This window comes from Cololabis saira, chromosome 20 (assembly GCF_033807715.1).
Source record: "Cololabis saira isolate AMF1-May2022 chromosome 20, fColSai1.1, whole genome shotgun sequence".
NCBI classification, from domain to species: domain Eukaryota; kingdom Metazoa; phylum Chordata; class Actinopteri; order Beloniformes; family Belonidae; genus Cololabis; species Cololabis saira.
In genome coordinates this window covers 29,635,551-29,655,515 of record NC_084606.1, presented here as the reverse complement: position 1 = coordinate 29,655,515, position 19,965 = coordinate 29,635,551, and the positions used below count along the sequence as shown (strand labels likewise).

Sequence of the window (19,965 nt, the reverse complement as noted above, 5' to 3'; positions counted from 1 at the left end):
ATTTTTTTCCCCTTACACTGCTAAATTTCAACATATGGTATGGCATTTTCGGCTGCAGGCCTCCAACTTCCCATCCCAACTGTCTCTTTTATTTTTTATCTTTTTGTGATAGAAATGATTACTTGAGTCCATTTTTAAAAGGACTTGAAATGAGGACATGATCCGGACAGTTGGAAGAACCATAATGTGGAAGATTTTTTTTTTTGAGGCCATTTTTCAAAAAATATTTCAACCCTCATGTGAGAGAATAATTTTTCATTCATTTTTTTTTTCTTTATTTTAAAGCCAAAATTCTTTGTGCTTCAAGAACCTACAAGCCTTGAAGCCCCTTTTGGCACCACTTTTGCACTTTTTTCTCCCATGTTTTTAAACCCCACTTTAGTCATTTTTAATGTTTCAAGATAGGTCAGTTGTCAGACCAGTTTTTGCTGTTGTTTTTTCTCCCCCCTTACCATTGTTGAAATATTAATGTTATGCAGTGCTTGTTCTAGATTGCTGCACTTTTGTGCTTTTTATTTTTTATTTTTTTGCTCGCTGCAGCATTTTGCGCTACAAGCTTTGAGCAAGGCTTGACCAGAGGGTGAAGGGGTTCTCTATAATTTTGACCTTTTTTCCTTCTATCCCATGGTGTTCCTCCAGTTCCTAGCGGGCCACCTCGTAAAGTTGAGGTGGAGGCTGTCAACTCCTCATCAATTAAAGTGATCTGGCGTTCACCGGTGCCCACCAAGCAGCACGGTCAGATCCGAGGATACCAGGTGCACTATGTCAAGATGGTTAATGGGGAGCCCACAGGACAGCCAGTCATCAAGGACATCCTGATTGATGATGCACAGGTACAACCCCCCCCCTTCCTGCCAGCCACCTCACTCCTGACATATAATACTTCCCTTCTCCCCTTTGCATGGACAAGAGCAACGTTTTACTTTGTGTGGGAAATTATTTACGCTATCATGTCATTCAGTTATTTCACCTGGTGCCAAAGCAGCTGTATTGTCACTTAACTAATATTACCTGCAAACACAATACTGATACATATTTACAGTTTCTGTGCATGTATATTGTTCAAGCCAATGATTTGTCCATACATGATATTTGTCGTCTCTTTTCTCTCTCCACAATCGGATTCATTATCAGTGGGAATACGATGATTCAACCGAACATGTGAGTATCTGAACTTGACAAAACTCTGATATTCCTTTTCCCAGCTGTCACTTTTGAACGTCGTGCGCATACTGTATAGTCTCCAAACAGGCTGTGTGTCCCAATGATGTCAATATTAACAGCTTCAGCCCTGTGTCACCATCTTATTTGTGTTAACCTTTGAAAATTCTCTTGATTTTAGAGGAAATTCAAATTACTCGATCAAATGGACGTCCTTAATCCATGTGCCGTCATCATTATCTGACAAAGTCATTTGTAACAGAGAAATAACTTGTTTGAACCAGAGCTCATCAACATGACTTTGACCCAGTAATGTTTTCCTCAGCTTTAATTAAATGCTAAGGGGAGTTTAAGAATGAGAATCTGTTCATGATTAGTCTGCCTTCTATTCCAACTCTATCTCTCTGCTTGCTCTTATCTGAAAATGAAATAAAAGCTCACCAACTTAAATCCTGCATCAATTTCAGGAAATGATCATCACAGAGCTGCAGGCTGAGACCACGTACTCGGTCACAGTGGGAGCCTACACCACAAAGGGTGACGGCGCACGCAGCAAGCCCAAACTCGCCACCACCACTGGTGCAGGTAACGCCACTGACAGAGATTTTATTCATCACTTCACACAAAATTTGACTTCCTTATGATAAAAAGAGGTAAAAAGAAAAAAAAATGGAAATATGCTGTACACTTATCAAATTTGTCAGTTCAGACTAGATACGGTTAATTATTTTAATCTCATTGAGTGAAATAACTCAAGTAGGGCTGTGCGATTAATCGATTTTAAATCTAAATCGGATTTATTAATCACAATCGATGTTAAAAAAAGGAAAATCGGAAAATCGATTTTCCTTTTTTGCAGCTGGCTGCATTACAGACAGAGCTCGTCTAGTCATCTTTGTTTGGTCAAGAAAATGGTAAATGTTGTCACTTTACTAAACTCAAGGAGGATTTACAGTATCTTTCAATTGCACTTCATTCCCAATAGGGAAATTTGTTTGCTATTTTTCTTTAAAAATAAAGATAAAATATTTGAAACAATTTATTCAATTGTCTTTTGTAGTTTTACCAAAAAAATCGAAATCGAAATCGAAAATCGGGTTTTCAGAGAAAAAAAATCTGGATTTTATTTTTGTCCAAAATTGCCCAGCCCTAAACTCAAGTATAACGGTAGTGTGATAGAGTAACACCAAAGTAACCTCTTGACATTAATACGTGGGTGGTTATCAGTATTTTTTTTTAAATGCTGTCCCTTTCTATTGTTCCCATCAGTTCCAGAGAAACCTCGGCTTATGGTCAGTACAACCAACATGGGCACGGCTCTGCTCCAGTGGCACCCCCCAGCAATAACCCACGGGCCCCTGCAAGGCTACCGCCTTCGCTTCGGCCGCAAGGATGTGGATCCGCTGACCGTCATAGAGTTCCCGGAGCGGGAGAACCACTACACAACCAAAGAGATTCATAAGGGAGCCTCGTACACTTTTCGCCTTTCGGCACGCAACAAGGTGGGCTTCGGCGAAGAGACGGTCAAAGAAGTGACCACAAACGAGGATGTTCCTAGTGGCTATCCTCAGAACATTAGAGCAGAGGGGGCCACCACCTCCACCATTCAGGTCAGCTGGCAACCTGTTTTACTGGCAGAGCGAAATGGCAAAATAGTCAAATACGCTCTGCAGTATAAAGACATCAATAGCCCACGCAGTCCCTCCGAACTCTTCATCACCGCCCCGGAGTCAACAGTCATCCTGGATGGCCTTAGGGCAGACACCACTTATGATATTAAAATGTGTGCCTTCACCAGCAAGGGCTCTGGTCCCTATAGCCCAAGTGTCCAATTCAGGACACAGCCCGTTGATCAAGGTAGGACCAGTCCCTGAACCTTCCTAGCCCTCTGTCTTTAAAAGAAAAAGTTAAAGAAAGAAAAACCAACCTTTCCCTTTCCACCCCAACTTCCTCCGAACATCTCAAATGAATGATATACTCCCTATTCATTAACCTTTTTAATCTATGATTTAGAACTCACATGAAGTAAGTATGTGTTGTCTCTTTGTGTCTTGTTAGTTGAGCAAAGGTCAGTCATTATTGTAAGAGTTGGTGTTGGTAAGAAGGTAAGATGAGAGTGTTCAGTTCAGCTTAGTACTGCCTGGTTTCGAAGGAGACAATGGAAGGTAAGCACTAGCGGGGGATCACTGGAAGGTGGAGTAAAAACGTTTTTTTGTGTCTAAATCATTTGCTCCCCCTTTCTTTTAGCAGTGTTTGCAAAAAATTTCCACGTGAAAGCTGCTATGAAGTCATCCGTGTTACTGACGTGGGAAATTCCAGAGACCTACAACCCAGCGCAACCTTTCACCGTGAGCATTGTCCCGCTAAATACATCAACACATACAATGCTTATTATCCTCAGCTTCAGCATGAGACAGGAACTCATTTGCTCACAGATCCTCTATGATAACGGACAAAGCGTGGAGGTGGATGGGAGGTTAACACAGAAGTTAATCACTGGCCTTCAACCGGAGACGCAGTACTCTTTCCTTTTGACCAACCGAGGCAACAGCGCCGGAGGTTTGCAGCATCGCGTGTCCGCCATGACGGCCCCAGACGTCCTCCGCACCAAGCCCTACCTGATTGACAAAACCAACTCGGACGGCATGGTGACCGTGGAGCTGCCGTCGGTGCAGACCTCTGAGAGAGTGAGGTAAGCATTCAAGATAGACGTAAACGTGATTCCCTAAACGTGGGTCCTTTTTTTCACCTTAAACTGATTTTAAAACACATTCACTGTGAATGGAAATAAACAACTTGATAGCTGTTCTTGTCAGGGGGTCATTCTTCCAAAACAGTCATTTATATTCACCTCTGCATGTCAGTGTTATATCCACTTCACCTCAGTCATTACACAGTGGAGTGGCCTACCTCATTTAAGCACACTCCTCTAAGCCCTATAAAATCTCCTAGAGGCTTTTTTAACAAAGCCCGGGGTTGTCAGAAGGCCAAGGAGCCCATCCGATCTCAGAATGAGACTTCAAACTCATCTTGGGCTTTCTTTTTTGATATTGCAGGATATATGTGGCCCACTGTTTCCCATGCCAGGGCTTAATCTACTTAGTATCCCATTAGCCTGCCACACTGCCATGCTGGCTGAAGCTTCCTAGTGCAATGCCCAAACCAGGAAGCCCGACTCTGGCAGGAGGCCATGGGCTCTCTCTTGCCACCTTGATGAAATCCTTTCATTCTGCATCTCAGAGGTCTTTACCATTGTCCCACGAGGACCACAGTGAGGTTGTCTTGTCTCCGAAATATCGTCTCAAAAACAGGCCCCTATGGATGATAAGAAGGAGAACTGTGTTCTTGGTGCTACAAGTGTCTTTTCAGGATACAATATCTGCTCATTTACAAACCCTTCTCGCCATTTAATGATCCTAATTTGTTGTCTTTCATATTTTATCTTTCAGGGGTTATTACATTGTTGTAGTACCTCTGAAGAAGCAGCGTACTGGGAAGTTTTTCAAACCCTGGGACAGCCCCGATGAGATGAACATGGAGGAGGTAGGTTAAAGGAAAATCTGATTAACACGATTCATTTAAAACAATTTATCATTGTGTTATCCAGCCTCTGCTCTCAACTTCTTAACGACATAACTATCAGCCGATAACACATACTTACTCTCACAAAACAGGAACAACTAAGTTGAGTCAGTTGATGGCAGGAGAAACAGCAGTCTTACTGACTGACGCAAATAGCTATAGAGAGCGCTGTTCATATGGAAATGAGGACGTGAAGTAGCCATCAAGTACACTGCAAAGTCCAATCCCATCCCCACCTCCTCTTTGTGTCTGCAGTAATTACCTGAAGAGCAGCATCAGGCCTTCATGTCTCTTCTCATTCCAGGCGATGCAACCCTACTGCATATGCACAAAACACTTGACAACTTTTATATTTAGCCGTTGGAGATCACTCTGGACCTCCGGTGCTCTGCATGCATAGCTAAATGTGTAAGCAAGTGAAAGCTTTTATCACTGCATGCTTGAAGGTGTCACACGTTCCTTTGGACGGAGCGTCACACAGCAAAAGTTGATGGTAATACAAAGTCCAATAAAAGCACAGCTTTTTTGGACTCCTTGGAAAAAAAAAAAATCCAAAAAGCTGTTCTTTTTAAGGTTAGGTATATTCTAAATTCAGCAGAGATTCTTAGTTAATGAGCAAATCAATGTAAATGCACTTTTTTTTTTCTTATTCTGAAATAGTAAGACCTCTAATATTTATTTCCATGGTATACACATCACAACCTAAGGTGTCTCACCCAGAACTGACTCTACATCTCATGCCCACAGGCCGATGTCGGTAGCCTTGACCGATTGCCGAAAAGTCACTCCTCTGTCAGAATTTATTTGTTTGTCAATACTGGCACTCACCTTTTCACAACTTTTCCCAAGGGCAGCTAGATTTAGCCGTGTTGACAGGAGAGATGATTGAAGACATTATCGGGCAGCACCAACAGCCCCGAAGCCAAAACAAAGCACACACCGCAACGCACACACTGAAGTGTGAATGACAGCCGCACACGGTGCGCAGATGCCTGCGCACGCAGTGATCGGTGCACGCCAGCCAGAGATATGCGTTTTAGACACACAAACACTGAGCCGAGCCCGATTTGCATAATTATCACCCCTGCTTTGTTCTACAAATTTCAAGTCTAATGATACAGAGTTGTTTGAAGGGCAAAGTGTTTCTTTCAACTTCCCAAAACCTTTATTAACGACTGGGAGAGAAAGGGTGGTAAAAACGAAGGGAGTTACAAAGAAACCAGCAAAGGAGCTTAAAAAAAGAGGTTTTAAAACTAACAACTGGGAAAAAAACACGTTCAAAGCAATGTGTGTGTGCAAGATAAGTAATTGACAAGGGAAAAAAGCATGTATACTCTCTTTCAATTTGAAGATTTAATGCATCAGGACATCATATTGAATCATGTTGTCTTCATAGGCTCTTCAGAATTAGATAAATACAAGCTTAGACAAACAGCAACATCTGACATCTACACCATCCAATTATTTATTTGATCAGAAATGAAGGAGCAGAGCACTTCTTAAGCCACTCTGTCTTAGATTTGCTGGGGAGATTTGTGTGACTATGAAACAAACCCCAGCCATCACCCCTCTACCACCATGATTAATGGTTTATAACTACTTGTCATGGTGGTGGAAACCTCAGCCCTGTTGCTTGCTAACCTAATTCATGTTGCCATGTGGTTTCTTTGTTTTGGTTTTGGACATGAGAAGCTTTCCCCTGGCAAACCTTTCAAACAAACTATATTTGTTCAGTACTTTTTCTGACTGATGTGTCACAAAATGTAACATTTATATGGTAACTGAGCCCTGTTGAAAGAAAATTGGTCTTGAATGTTTCCATTGATGATTAATCTTTCTCATCGCAGACTGATGGACTCCAATTCGTTGGCTTTATATCCCTTCCCAGATTGACTAGCAGCAACAATTGCTTCTCTAAAATCACTCCCGATGTCTTCCCTGCTTGGCACTGTGTTAACACATGCATGAGTTTAATTTGTTCCTTTTAATCTTGTGCATTGTTTACTTGGTTTTTCTCATTTTAAACACCCAGTAAGGACCAGATTATTTCTACAAGATGTCCTAATGTGTAAAACTTTAGAACTTTATTTTGTAGACCCTATCCTTACTTTCCACATCTTGCAGTCATATTAAAAAAAAATGGACAGAAAATACATATCTGTACATTTAAACGCTACAGAATCTTCCTTACCATTCAACTTGGTGACACATCTAAGCAGAACGTCTTTTGTGTTAACAAGCAAAATAATTGAGCTATGTAAGACTTGAATTAATTCAGTCTCTTTCTGGCTGTTTGAAGTTGTCGGATAATCCTCATTTTTTTTTATATGCCGGAAATCCACACAATCTTTTAATCTCTGAAACTTTTGCAGTCTAAAACAGATGAAATAAGTCATTGATCTTTTTCTTTTTTTCTTTCTGTCCCGTTCTGCCTTTTGTAATCAGCATTTTCAGCTCAGTAATCAGAAAGAAGCGATAGATTCAGTGAGAGTGGATTTGTTTTGGTGTGTGTTGGAATGTGTCTTCATGTGTTATCAACTGTTTCACTCTTCACTGTAGCTGCTGAAAGAGATAAACCGGACGAGCAGGGGCCTTCGGTTCCAGAGGCACGTCGACCCTAAAGCCTATATCACCGCGTACCTCAAAGACCTGCCCAAAGAGTTCACCCTCGGAGATGGCAAGATCTACGGGGACTTCGAAAACAAGCAACTCCTGAACGGCCAGGAATACACCTTCTTTGTGCTCGCTGTTCTGGAAATGTCTGAAAATGTACGTCTGCTCTCTTCACCCCCCACCCTCAATCATTAATCTCAGTTTTATCCATTATATTTGAGTTCATCTTCAGACTGGAGCTTGCCTGTCCTTGGGTTATCCCTCGCTGGTGATTTCCTGGCTTTGTTTCTAAAAGCTGTTGAGAGAAAGGTTCAATCCCATCCATCTCAGCCAAGGGTTGGAGTTTGCCTCTGGTCAGATGCGTTACTCTAAACACTTGTGAGGTTTGGCTTGAAAACTCAAGACAGCAGCAGGCCCAAGAAGCTGCCGTTGCTGCTTCGGGGAGAGAATCCCCTTAAGACCTTAGCTGATCGCAAGAACACCTTGATAACAGAGCTCCTATTTAATTGCATCCTACGTGTAGTCCACCTTATCTCTGCTGCTGCAGCTAGTGTGTGTGTGTGTGTGTGTGTGTGTGTGTGTGTGTGTGTGTGTGTGTGTGTGTGTGTGTGTGTGTGTGTGTGTGTGTGTGTGTGTGTGTGTGTGTGTGTGTGTGTGTGTGTGTGTGTGTGTGTGTGTGTGTGTGTGTGTGTGTGTGTGTCTAGGTGAAAGACCAGAAAGCTGCATGATTAGGCAGCTGCAGGCGAGATGATGGATTTGATGAGCTCCAGGGTCTGTAGTGCTGCCTCATACCCTATTCACTAACCCCGAGTTCAGGTGGAGGGAAAAATGATAATGATGGACAGAAGCAAATCTCCAATTTGCGCACTGAGGCATACATTTTCTTTCCAAAAGATCTTTCTTTTTTTTATATCTTCATTTGGAATATGCATTAGTTCAATCGCGGCTCCGCTACTGGAGTGATATTGAAGATCATTTTGTATGTTCAAGTTGCAGCTTTGCTGAAATGACACATAGTAAAACTTGGATTTTAATTTATACCGTTGCCGCCCCCACCAATACAGCCAGATGTGCTGTTTATGTAACAAACAGGATGAAAGCTTATGAAGGGAAAAGAACAATGAGTTCAAATGTAAATAGGATGTGATGGTTCAAAGAATCAATGGAGCCTATTTTACGGTTCATTTTTAACACTGATTTGTTTTGTTTTCCCTGAATCAGATCATGTACGCCACCAGCCCTTACTCGGACACCGTGGTTTCCGCCGGCATCGACCCTCAGCCAATCATCGATGAGGAGGAGGGCCTCATCTGGGTGGTGGGCCCCGTGCTCGCCGTTGTTTTCATCATATGCATCGTCATTGCCATCCTCCTTTATAAGAGGTAAGGCACTGAGCCGATTAACGAAATGCTCTTTACGCTCTTAAAGTCGTCCACATTTGTACTTGTGTATTTAAAATGCATGTTTAGTCAGTCAGCATGTATGTTTGACCACTAAACATTTAACATTTGTTGAAAAGACACACAAATTAGCACATTTTGAATGAAAGACGCTAAAATACGATTTGAATTTAACGCCTGAGGCACATCGATCCTCAAACATACCATGATTTTTGCTCTTAGTAGCATTCAAACTTTAAATCTGGCTTGTATAAATCATAACACGCAGCTACTCAAACTGTCAAGCTATCAAGTGCAGGCCCCCACAACACTTTACACAGACCCGTCTGGACTGAAAATTAATCAGACACGTCCCACACACACTCGCAAACTCTCCTAATACTGTAGCAAATACTTGCTGTAGTGCACCTCCACACTGAATCAAAACTGCCTTTTTTTTCCGCTCCTGAAATTCCCTCATGGTAATCAGAGCCTGGGCTGTCACTGCTCATCAGTCAAGCGTAGGAAGGCAGCGCTTCGACTATCTGCTGCTTGTCACCGCATGTGTGTGCAGCTTCAAAAGGACTCCAGGGTTTAGGCTCACTTCCCAGCCAGCGCTGTTGCTCCACTTTCACCACCACTCTAGTCCACGACCCGACTGCAGACTTCCTCGGACGTGCAAGTTGAACAGCTTGCAAACGCGGCCCTGCGCACCTTTATTTATGCATTTTTGCCCTTCGATGCTCCGCCGCCTCTTCCCTTTTACAGGAAGCAGATTTTCTACAGAGTCCATTCAATCAAATGTCCGGGCCTAAGCAGAATTCCACAGTAGACCTTGAGGTGTAATTTTAGTAGTTGAGATTAGCAACTGAAGAGTCAGCACAAGCTAAAATCTGTGACCGTGCCAATATTAAAGACAAGGAGGAGGGGGGGGTCTATCAATGGTTAGCTTTATCCTAGCTCTCGCTTAAAGCTTTTCTCTTTTTTTGTCCTTCATCAAACTTTGGTTTGGAAAAATGGTGCAGATCCAAAAGGTGGATTTAAAGTGCACATAAATTCCTTTAAGGGTGTAACAGTGACATTTGGGCCATCCAATTTTACACATTTATTATCGTACCAGTGTCTCTGCTACTTAAAATGAACATTCACAGCATAGCCAGCAGATTGATCCTGTCATGATCAATATTTTATGTGATCCTCCTTTTGTGCTACAGAAAAGGAAAAAGTCCATGTAGCTCTGGTCTCATGAACACCTAGTGTCATAAGACAAATAGATTTCCTTCTAATAAAACATATATCTGAACACTTAATGTACTTAAATCCTACACTATTATCAGAAATTATGATCCCATTTGTCGTTTGCATTTAACTAATACCACATGCATGAATCTTGGATGTGCATAATTTGTGAGTTTAATAAATGCAAGAGTGGAAGGCAGTACAAGACAGATATTGTAATTAGGAGTCGAGAGATGACTTTTATGCTTGAATAAGAAGCAATCAGCTAAAACAGCTTGAAATAGCAGATACACAATGTACAAATCTTGGCTGCACCTGGGAATCTGTAGTATTTGAAACAAAGAACCCCAAGGCTGCATAATTGAGTTTAATCCCCGAACTGAAGCATCACTAATCTTGCACGAGAAGGCAAAAGTGTGATGCTGCGGTACTGTTTGTCTCACACGCAGCCCGTCACTCAGTTTTTGGAATTTTCTATCAGAAGTAAAAGCTCAAGATCTAATGTGTTGATATTTCTTTCCTTGCTGACCACTGGAGCAGCAAACCAGACAGGTAAGAGTGACAAAGACATAGGGGAATCTAAAGGCCACGAGTCGCTTTGTATTCCTCATCTGCATCTCATATCTACACATTAACAAACTTGTCTCTCACTGGATCGGTGTCACGGTGAAGACAGGCCAGTTTCTAAAAATAGACTTAAAAACCATGCTGTGTTTTATGAACGATTCAGTGTCTCCAACAGCAAGCAGTTGTTGCAAAATCAAAGCATACTGATTTTGACACTCCCAGCTCTCAGACTCACTTTCAAATATACATGTAATTCCACTTGATCAAGTCATCTTTTAGCTTTATTTGTTATGAATGTGCAAACGTGACATCCATCTACTGTTTAAACTCATGGCATCTTAAGAGATAAAACCTGCATTAAAACAATGGAACAGTAGAGCTGTAATTAAAAGGGAGTGGAACCGAGAGCAATTTTCTAGAACATAATGAGATGTCGTGCAGTAAATATGTACATTAGAAGGATAAAGTTACAATACAAAGCATTTTTAAGTCCCGCCCTAACCTAAGTATCTAATTTTCTATGAAGCCGAACGAAAAGCCTGACACCTTCAATGAAACGTGAACATTAGGCTCCAGGAAAGGGAGCCTTTAACAGCTAACGGCTATTGTACTGCATGCCATTATACTAAGAAGTGATGTTATTTAGTGTATCCCCCTGTAGCCCTGTGTGCTGAAAGAATACAACCCTGTCACCTCCTTAATTACTCCCTGCCTTCATTACTCCTAAGACAACAAGGAAAAGCTTTAGGAATCCTAGTATAAACATGATGAGTTTGAACGAAATACAGTACGGATTATCTAAAATAATCTTCAAATGTTTTTGTTCAACAGAAAAAGAGCAGAATCCGAAGCTAGAAAGGGTAGTCTCCCCAACAGCAAAGAAATGCCGCTTCATCATCCCACCGACCCCGTCGAGCTCCGTCGTCTCAACTTCCAAACGCCCGGTGAGTATCCCAAATGAAGCTGCAAACGCGCCTTTGCTATTGTCTATTTCAGACTGAATTGCATTGTGGGAAATGGGTGATGATGATGCTGTTTGTTTGCATTTAATGAAGCAAAGATAAATATGCGCTATGATTTCTTTCCAATCAACCATTGCTCTTTCATTTGAAACTCCTGCTGACACTGCAGCCTAATATTCGAGCACTCCGGATCACCTTGGCGCTGGGCTTGGCACTGAAACGAGAGAGCGTTTTGTGAGGACGGAGTGGACAGGTGCTCCAAGAAGGCAGAGGAGGTCAAAAGTGACAGCGTCTTCCCCGGGGACACCTCGTAGTAGGGGAGATAAATAGGCGGCAATGCAAGCTTGACACTTCCATGGCATATGTCATCTCCGTCTGCACCTGGGCTGTTCAGGTCATCATAACCTGGCACGCGTACACAAATAGTCCAGACCTGTTCAGATGATACAGTGCTGTTTAAAGTCACGCGATGCTGCATTGCAGCCGCTGAGAGGAGTACACCAGTATATCACGGCTGAGTGTTTTATTCTGTATAAAAGACAACAGTTGCAGCGGAAAGGCCAGAGGTTTCTGCTTTAATTTAGATTCTTTTCATTTTGTCCCCTCACTCGTTTTGACCTTTGGTTGCTGCAGCGAGCGGCGAGTCACGGCTTGGCTCATTCATGTCGCCGTCCCTCACCTTGGCAAATGATGACAGTCACAGTCTTGTTTATTACCTGAAAAGGTGGTATGCATCTTTACCTCATCTTGGCCGAGAGTGGCTCGTTTAACTGCCGCTTGAGTTCCTCTGGCGTCGCCTGCTTCAGGACAGGTGTTCAGAGACTGCCAATAATGTTGTAACATCAAAGCCATATTTTTCAGGTCAGCTAGTATGAAAGGAGGATAAATTATCCCCACAGGTTCATTTTTGCAAAAAAGATTATGCATATTTATGAAAGCTCTTCAATGATGTTAGAACCATTATAGACTTTTTCATCTAAGCCGAGGTGTATTTTTCCTTTTGGCTCAGAGTAATCTCAACCATCCTTCCACTACTTTGCTTTCACTATAATTTTTTCCCTCCCCAAAAGCCTTTCTGAGAGCTAGTATCTCGGCTCTCTTGCTGTTCAAAAGGACCACACTTTTTTTTTCCTCAGTTCTGAAGCACTTCTGCATTAGACCACCTCTTTCTCCCCTTACTTCCCTCCCCCCTCTTTACCCTTTCATTGGACATCTCTATCTTAAGGATGCTTGATGTCGGAACATTGGCGTCAGAAAAGGCACTCTCATTGTTCCCCCGTGGTGAAAATGGATTTTGAGTAGTTGGCTGCAATAAAAGTCTTTTCTGTCTTTCACAGACTTAAAAGTGGGTGGGTAAAACAGAACAGCCTCCATTTACTAATGCCCACTTGTTCCAGAAACCCAAGTGAAACATCATCTCAGTGTTGTAGAGAGCGCTTGTCCCCCATACGGCCAGTCGAAATGACACCGATTGTTCCCAAGGTACAGATATTGGACCACACTTTGGACCATGACTGAACACACTTTTGGCAAAGAGCTCTCTTTGATGTCCTCCCCGACCTGAGGTACCGCTTGTATTGCGTCGTAGGGATCCTACAAATTGAATTTGAAGCCAAACTAAAACCTAATGCAGCAAACTATCTCAGAGATCATTGAGTGTGCGATCGCAGGTTAAAATGACAGTGGGATAACCTCTCTTGGTTCATAAGCTCAGTGTCACAGCAGAGTTTCAAGCATGATCACGAGTTACATGTTACTAATGTAGTCTCATTTAGAATAGACATAATCATTCAGCTACTTCTAATCTCATTTTAATTTCTACCTTTTTGTAATCCCGTTGCTATAACGTCTGCAATGTAGTTAATTCCACCGCCGTTTCCTTCACAGGTTCAGGTGCGCCCAGTCACCCCAGTAACCTCCATTTGTCAAGTTAGTTGGTCTCGATTATGCATTTGACACAACTTGTATAGTTTTTTTTTTGTTTGTTTTTTTTTCAGCTTCAATTCCCTCCTTTTTTTCTTCATTCTCTGCCAAGTCTTGTATCCCCATCCGCATCTAATCCATCTGATGTTAACGCTACGTCATCAAAGGAGGCGGAGTTTGCAATGACAGCCTGAAAACATGTCATCACTCAAAGCAGACGTCAGCAGCTGGCCTAACATTCAATGTCTTTCTGTTTCTTTGGTTTTGGGGATGTTTGTGTCTGTGCCTTACTGTCATGCAACCTATCCACTGCAGCATTCTGCGTGAATAACGTTCTTCTCTCTCAGTAGGGAGAGTCTCAGTGGGGGCAAGTGTGCTCGATGACTTCTCATTGGCTTCTGTGTCCATATATTCTCTCTACGAGCATGGTCACTGCTTTGAGTGAACAAACTAGCCTAACAAGATCCACTCTTCCATTCCCCCCTGTTATAACCACATGCTGCTTCTCTAATGGTTTACTGTTGGCTTGTGCTTGGGCGACGCACTTGTGCAGAGGCGGTCACTGACTCTCAGCCCATGTGATCGACAGGTATGGCCAGCCACCCTCCCATCCCCATCATGGACCTCACAGATCATCTGGAGCGCCTGAAAGCCAACGACAACCTCAAGTTTTCCCAGGAATATGAGGCAAGTGTCCAAAACAATCCCAGCGCTAATTAAGTCTTCAAGTAGGCGCAAGTCTTTCACAGCAGGTGCTAAAATAAACAACACAGTTAGCTCATTGGACATATTCCAAAGTTGTACAGCGTATTATAGCAGTGTGACACTTTGGGTCGTCGGCTGTAAGCAGGGAAACGACTTTCATCAAGAAAGCTGTCAGCAGCTTCACTGTGATTCAAAATCTTTGCATATTTATTTCCATTGCAGACTCCGACTCTCAGGTTGAATTAATAGCATTAATAATGGCTGCATTCCATTTCCTGTGCCAGGACCCTACTATTGTTGCTATTGGCACACTGACATGGCTTCCTGAGTCACATGAGTGGCAGATGGGGCTTTACTAATGTTATTAGTAACACCTGTAACGGGCTTTAAGTCTGCGCTGCAAGAAAGGCTACACAATTGCATTTTCTTACTACAAAATTGATTTCTGACCTCAAAGTAGAATCTTTTGATTCATATAGTGTTTTGGTGAGAAGTGATAATACACACAAAAGTGTACTCATCGGGCTCGAGGGGCAACAGATTCCCTCAAAGTAAGACAAAACAAAACAGTCTGACATGTAGGGGGATTTTCATTATGGTTTTATTGATTTTTCTATAATATATCAGTAGCTAATCCAGAGGTTATGTCCTGACACGTACCATATGAACGTCAACAAAGCCAAGGAGGGTATTCTTTTCCATTGCAAGATATTAGTTTCAGTTTGATTTGAAGAAATATAGCTATTTTTAATGGGTCATCGTCTATCTCTAATGGACTCCTGTCACTACATCACCCACAAATAAATCCTAAAAAGCTACTTAACCTCCATTCTTTTAATGTTCTTCAGCCCTGGTCCTCGTGACCGTCCTGCATGCTTTAAATATTCCTCTCCTCTATCGCACCGGATTCAAATTAGTGGGCAATCGACAAACTCGTGTAGATCCAATCAAATCAGGTGTGTTTGAGCAGAGAGACGTCTGAGTCCTGGGATGAAGAACCCTACTATGGGGAGATACTTTGAGCTAAAACCTGCAAACGTTCCGTTGTGGTGTTTCCAGTTGAAGTATCAGTTTAGAATACAACTACATGTCCACACTAATACCTGTTGTTTTGTAAACCAGTTTAAACTGAAATGTCTTGTTTGCTAGAGCAGGGGTGGCCAATCCTGGTCCTGGAGAGCCCGTATCCAGCATGGTTTACATGTTTCCCCGCTTCAGCACGCCGGGATACAAATAGCTGTCACCAACAGAGCCGTCCAGATCTCGATGACAAGCTGATGGCAACCGTTCGTTTGAATTAGCTGTGTGGAAGCAGGGGAAACATCTAAAACATGCTGGATAGGGGGGCTTTTGAGGACCAGGGTTGGCCACCCCGGGTATAGAGGATCTTTGAATATCACACCATCAGGTAAAACGTTTCCTTTTAGTTTTCCGTCTCAAATGCAGTCAACAAATGTCCACAAGTCGTAAAACTGCACCCAAAACAGTGTTAGAATCAAACCTCTGTTAGAAAATAGCTAAAGGTATCCGTTCAAATAAAAAAAAAAAAACTAACCATATTGGTTATCGGTAAAGCATCAGACTGAAGATGCATCATTAAGCAAAGTTAGTGAGATTAATGCATCGTTTAATCAGATCTTAAAATGTAGACAACCCTGCAATATGCTGGCAGCCCTCGTGGACTCTGCAAATCTATGCAAACTAGCACTCTTGTCTTTTGTGAGGTATTAACAGCCACCCTTTCTCTGTGCCGCTCCTTGAACAGCACCAAAATCTATGAGGTCACCATGAGGGTGCCTGCCAGGCTGTCCAATCATTACTGCAGCTTAAGTACCTTTCAATTCCAATTTCATACTGCTCACTCTGGAGCAGAGGAAAGCAATTTAGTGAAACGCAGTGGAATAAAGATCTTTATTATGAGCAGTGTTTCAACAGATTTTGAGAAAATATCACAGCGAGCAATTTGTTTCCCATGTATTTCTCCAAAGGTTATTTAGAATGACAAAGAATTGTGCACATAATGCTGATGCACCCACACCTTTGTGTGAATGCCACGAGTTAAACGTAATGTTTTCCCAGGTATTCAAGTGCAAAATCCTTTAAATGGCATATTTGGTCAAATAGGGAACACAGAATGGGTATGGGATGATGCATTAATGTCCAATAATATGTAACTAAACCATGTAAACCACGTTAATATTCACTTTTCACTCTCTTGTGCTTTTTTATATGTTTTTATTCCCATGTGATATATAGCTCCCTTCTCTATAATGACAGACTACCATCCACCTCAAGAGGTCTTGTCTCAAGTGTGGTGTTTTTATATGTTCCATAAATTCCTCCTTATCATAAGAGGAGGACTGAAACAACACTGTAATTTTCTTTGTGACTAATGTAGATGACACGCAGATCACGGAGCTTGAAATTGAAAGTTTCACTTTAAAGTTTAAGTTGAATATACAAAATCTTTTCTTAATTTTTTTCATCATAAATCAACTTTTTTCAGTGTCTAATGGTATTCCATTTACCAAAAAAACACTAATGAGCCAGAGTAAATTGTACTGAAATGGATATTAAACACCCAGATAAGACTTTCCATCATGTAAATCAGCTCTCAGACACAGAACAACGATTTCCTTTGGATCAAAAAATCTCAGGTACATCTGCATCAATAATGTGATACACAGTGGTTGCAGTGTGTATATTCAAAGCGGGTGGTTAAAGCATACTCCTAAAGTAACTATTTTATATGATTTAACAAAAAAAATGCAAATACATTGGAATTTTTCCTGAAACAGTTAGTAGTTAAAGATTTTCCAAATTTTAGCAGGAATAAGTTATTTTTAAATGTTTTAAGTTGTAAGGAATTGTTAATTATTATATTTCATACATAAAGCACCAGTCTTTGACATATTTGACAATGGTTAATCTTGAGGGGGAACTGTGTTCATGTAAGGGTCGTTTGAGTGCAACTCTTCCGTAAAGTCATATTTCATCAATATTTTCCAGCCTTTCTGCTTCGCTGTTTTGTGCATCCAAGGAAATCTAACAGTAGCCTTAAAAATCAATATAATGCCTAGCATTGAGACATAATATACATTTTCAGGGCCTTTTGCGGGACAGCAAGGGTGCCATTATTGCAGGGACATGCTTGAATAAGAGTGTGGGGCTAACTGAGACGTCAGACACACAGGACTGAAATATTTAACAGTCCTTTCACATTAATAAAATCCCCCTTTCTCACAATCTTGGCAAGCCAAGACCTGCTTGGAGACCTGGTTATTTATTATGTCCATAAAACTAAGTATGGCTTTAAGTGTTTCAAGCACACCCTTAAAGAGATGAGTTAAACATCAGGAAAGTACAATAGATCAGACTTCTTTTCACCATCGCTCTGTAGTGAATGTCACAGCGAGACCTCAGTGCTGAAATTCAATCTTGGCAAAGCACTGTCGTTACATTGTATGTTACTATATAGCTAGATTTCTTATTGTGATAACACAAATTCCTCTCTTTTCCAGTCCATTGACCCTGGTCAGCAGTTCACATGGGAGCATTCCAACCTGGAGGTCAATAAACCAAAGAACAGATATGCCAACGTGATTGCCTACGACCACTCCAGAGTCCTACTCTCCGGTATCGATGGTACGCCACCCACCAACATCCCCGCCTCCTAACTGCTGTATCGATTCTACAAATAGTCCGTACAAATGTACTTTTAAGACCTCTGGAAAGCAACAACGCTTTCCGGTGAACCATATTCATACACGAGAAGGAGATTTGATATCGCTGGTGCTTGCGAAGAAAGAAATTACTTTGGGGGGGCGGGGGTGCCCATTTCCTTTAAAATACTAAAGCAATCATGCAAGTCAAACTTAGCAGTCACCTACAGTTAGAGATTCAATATGTTTTACCAGCATCTGCTCGGCTTCTTTTAATGTCAGATGAGTGTTTGCATCGCCTCAGGCTGACCACAGCCCGTTTACCGAGCGTTCCTCGAAAACAGAGAAGCAAGCACTGGAGAGAGAGAGCGAAAAAGTGCAGGGGATAAAAAAAACATGATTACAATACACATTACTTGTTTTTGCTTTGTTCCAAATAAATCAAGTGCACTTTTCCCAATATGCTATGTACAATAAAAAAAAGATAATTCTGAGCTCAAACTTTTATCTTCAGCAAGTTTAAGCGAGCCCATTACAGCCCCGCACCGAAGAATCCTGTAGTGCATTAAAGATGCGTTGCATAACGCTGCTTCTTATAAATGTCTTAAATGAAAGGGCGCTTTGATATGGCCTTTCAAAGCACTAACTTCTTCACCAGTTTATGATTAAACAATTGCACGCACACATAAAGCTATTAATTAACCATTTCCATTGAAGCGCTCTCAAGTCAAGGAAAATATAATAAATGGATAATGTGACCGAGGTTGAATGATGAAGAGAACGAGCCCTTTTTAAAGACTTTCAGAGAACGCGTACGCAGCCTGAGTGTCCATTAGCCAGCCGACACATCTGTACCACCACACTGGTGCCTCTGTGCGCTTCAGAAATGAGTTATCCGCCGGAGCTGCGCGAGGGACATTCACTTTTCCTTCTCAGACATTAAACAAAGCCTTTCTGGCTCACAATGTGACCACTATTTACTTTGGTTGAGTTCTCAGAACAAAAAGAAGTTTGGGATTTCAACTCCAGAGTTTGAAGATCGACTGAAAGTCTGGCAAACGCTGGCTGATAATTGACTGCATCTGCAGGCTTTTGTTTGCTGACATCACTCAGTTTGCTCAAATTTTAATAAATAAAAAATACTTTCCGACTTTTGTTGAGTTTTGTCACTGCCGACGTTTCTTCATCTTCACATTAAGAACATTATTATGATGATTGATATCTTACACCTTTTACTCCGGGTAGATGTGGATGCTGCTGAAACCACCGGCTTTTTCACGTAAAGCAGCAGTTTTTTTAGTCACCAGCCGTTTTTACAGTTTTGCATCCTGAAATCCCTCAAGATTCTCCTGCTTTACCCCTGACGAGAACTGAACAACACTGCAAGCACAGCAGTGTTTTCATTAAGCAGCAATATTTAGTAAGAAAAACGAAGAATTCATTCAAATCCTGAGTGACAGAATGAATAAAAAGAAAAATCCATTTGCAAATGTGCATTTAACAACTTGGCTCATTCTCATTAAAACCACAAATGTCTCTTTTTGCTTTTTCGTTTCAAATAAAAAAAAAAAAAACCCTTATATACATACAGTGGGCTTAATTGTACTTATCCTTTGTCCATCACAGAAATGCACAGCCGGCTGGCTGTGTGGACAACTTCCAACAGCAAAAAGAAAGGGAGGGGGCGTAAAAAAAAAATAATGTGGGTGGGTTCTTTTAATGTGTTCATATTCCATTTTCTTTTCTTTTTTTCTGTTGAATAAGTTACCTGGGAGTAAAAGGGAGTCTGAGGCAAGAGGGGGAGAGGAAGCAGCTGGAGTGAGGGGATTCTCTGAGACGTGGCGCCAATGCAGATGAGACTTATCTTAGTCGACCATGTGTGCACGGAGCCCCTAAACTGCCAGTCCTAAAGCATTGACTAGCTGTCAGCTCTGTCTCTTTCGCCTGGATTCGAAAAAGGCTGCTGTGCCTTTCATTTAATATAAGCAAAGGAAAGAGGGAGTGAGGAGAGCTGGGGGAAAATTGTTTTGCTGGTTTCTTGTTGGTTTGTTTTTCTCCGTGTGAGACTGAGTTTTATCTGCAAGTCTGTTGCAGATATGCAGTGGAAAAGGGGGGGAAAAATGTTGATTTAAATGTGCTGTTGATGGCAAACAAATCCCTTTTGACTAACAG

General features: G+C 41.7%; 1 protein-coding gene across 17 annotated transcripts in view; it reads left to right on the top strand.

Moving 5' to 3' along the window:
* Window positions 1-19,965, top strand: part of LOC133419940 (receptor-type tyrosine-protein phosphatase delta-like) — a 441,109-nt gene that overhangs the window by 405,551 nt on the left and 15,593 nt on the right. For 5 of the 17 annotated variants that reach the window (XM_061709428.1, XM_061709423.1, XM_061709427.1 and 2 more), the window contains 13 exons: window positions 640-833; window positions 1,135-1,161; window positions 1,629-1,746; window positions 2,431-3,018; window positions 3,409-3,509; window positions 3,597-3,853; window positions 4,611-4,704; window positions 7,303-7,512; window positions 8,578-8,738; window positions 11,373-11,485; window positions 13,391-13,432; window positions 14,016-14,113; window positions 17,653-17,776. In XM_061709428.1, the coding sequence (XP_061565412.1) occupies window positions 640-833; window positions 1,135-1,161; window positions 1,629-1,746; window positions 2,431-3,018; window positions 3,409-3,509; window positions 3,597-3,853; window positions 4,611-4,704; window positions 7,303-7,512; window positions 8,578-8,738; window positions 11,373-11,485; window positions 13,391-13,432; window positions 14,016-14,113; window positions 17,653-17,776 (2,127 nt within the window). The remainder of the gene's footprint in view (window positions 1-639; window positions 834-1,134; window positions 1,162-1,628; window positions 1,747-2,430; window positions 3,019-3,408; window positions 3,510-3,596; window positions 3,854-4,610; window positions 4,705-7,302; window positions 7,513-8,577; window positions 8,739-11,372; window positions 11,486-13,390; window positions 13,433-14,015; window positions 14,114-17,652; window positions 17,777-19,965) is intronic. The other 12 variants (XM_061709425.1, XM_061709434.1, XM_061709436.1 and 9 more) reach the window with 5 other exon arrangements.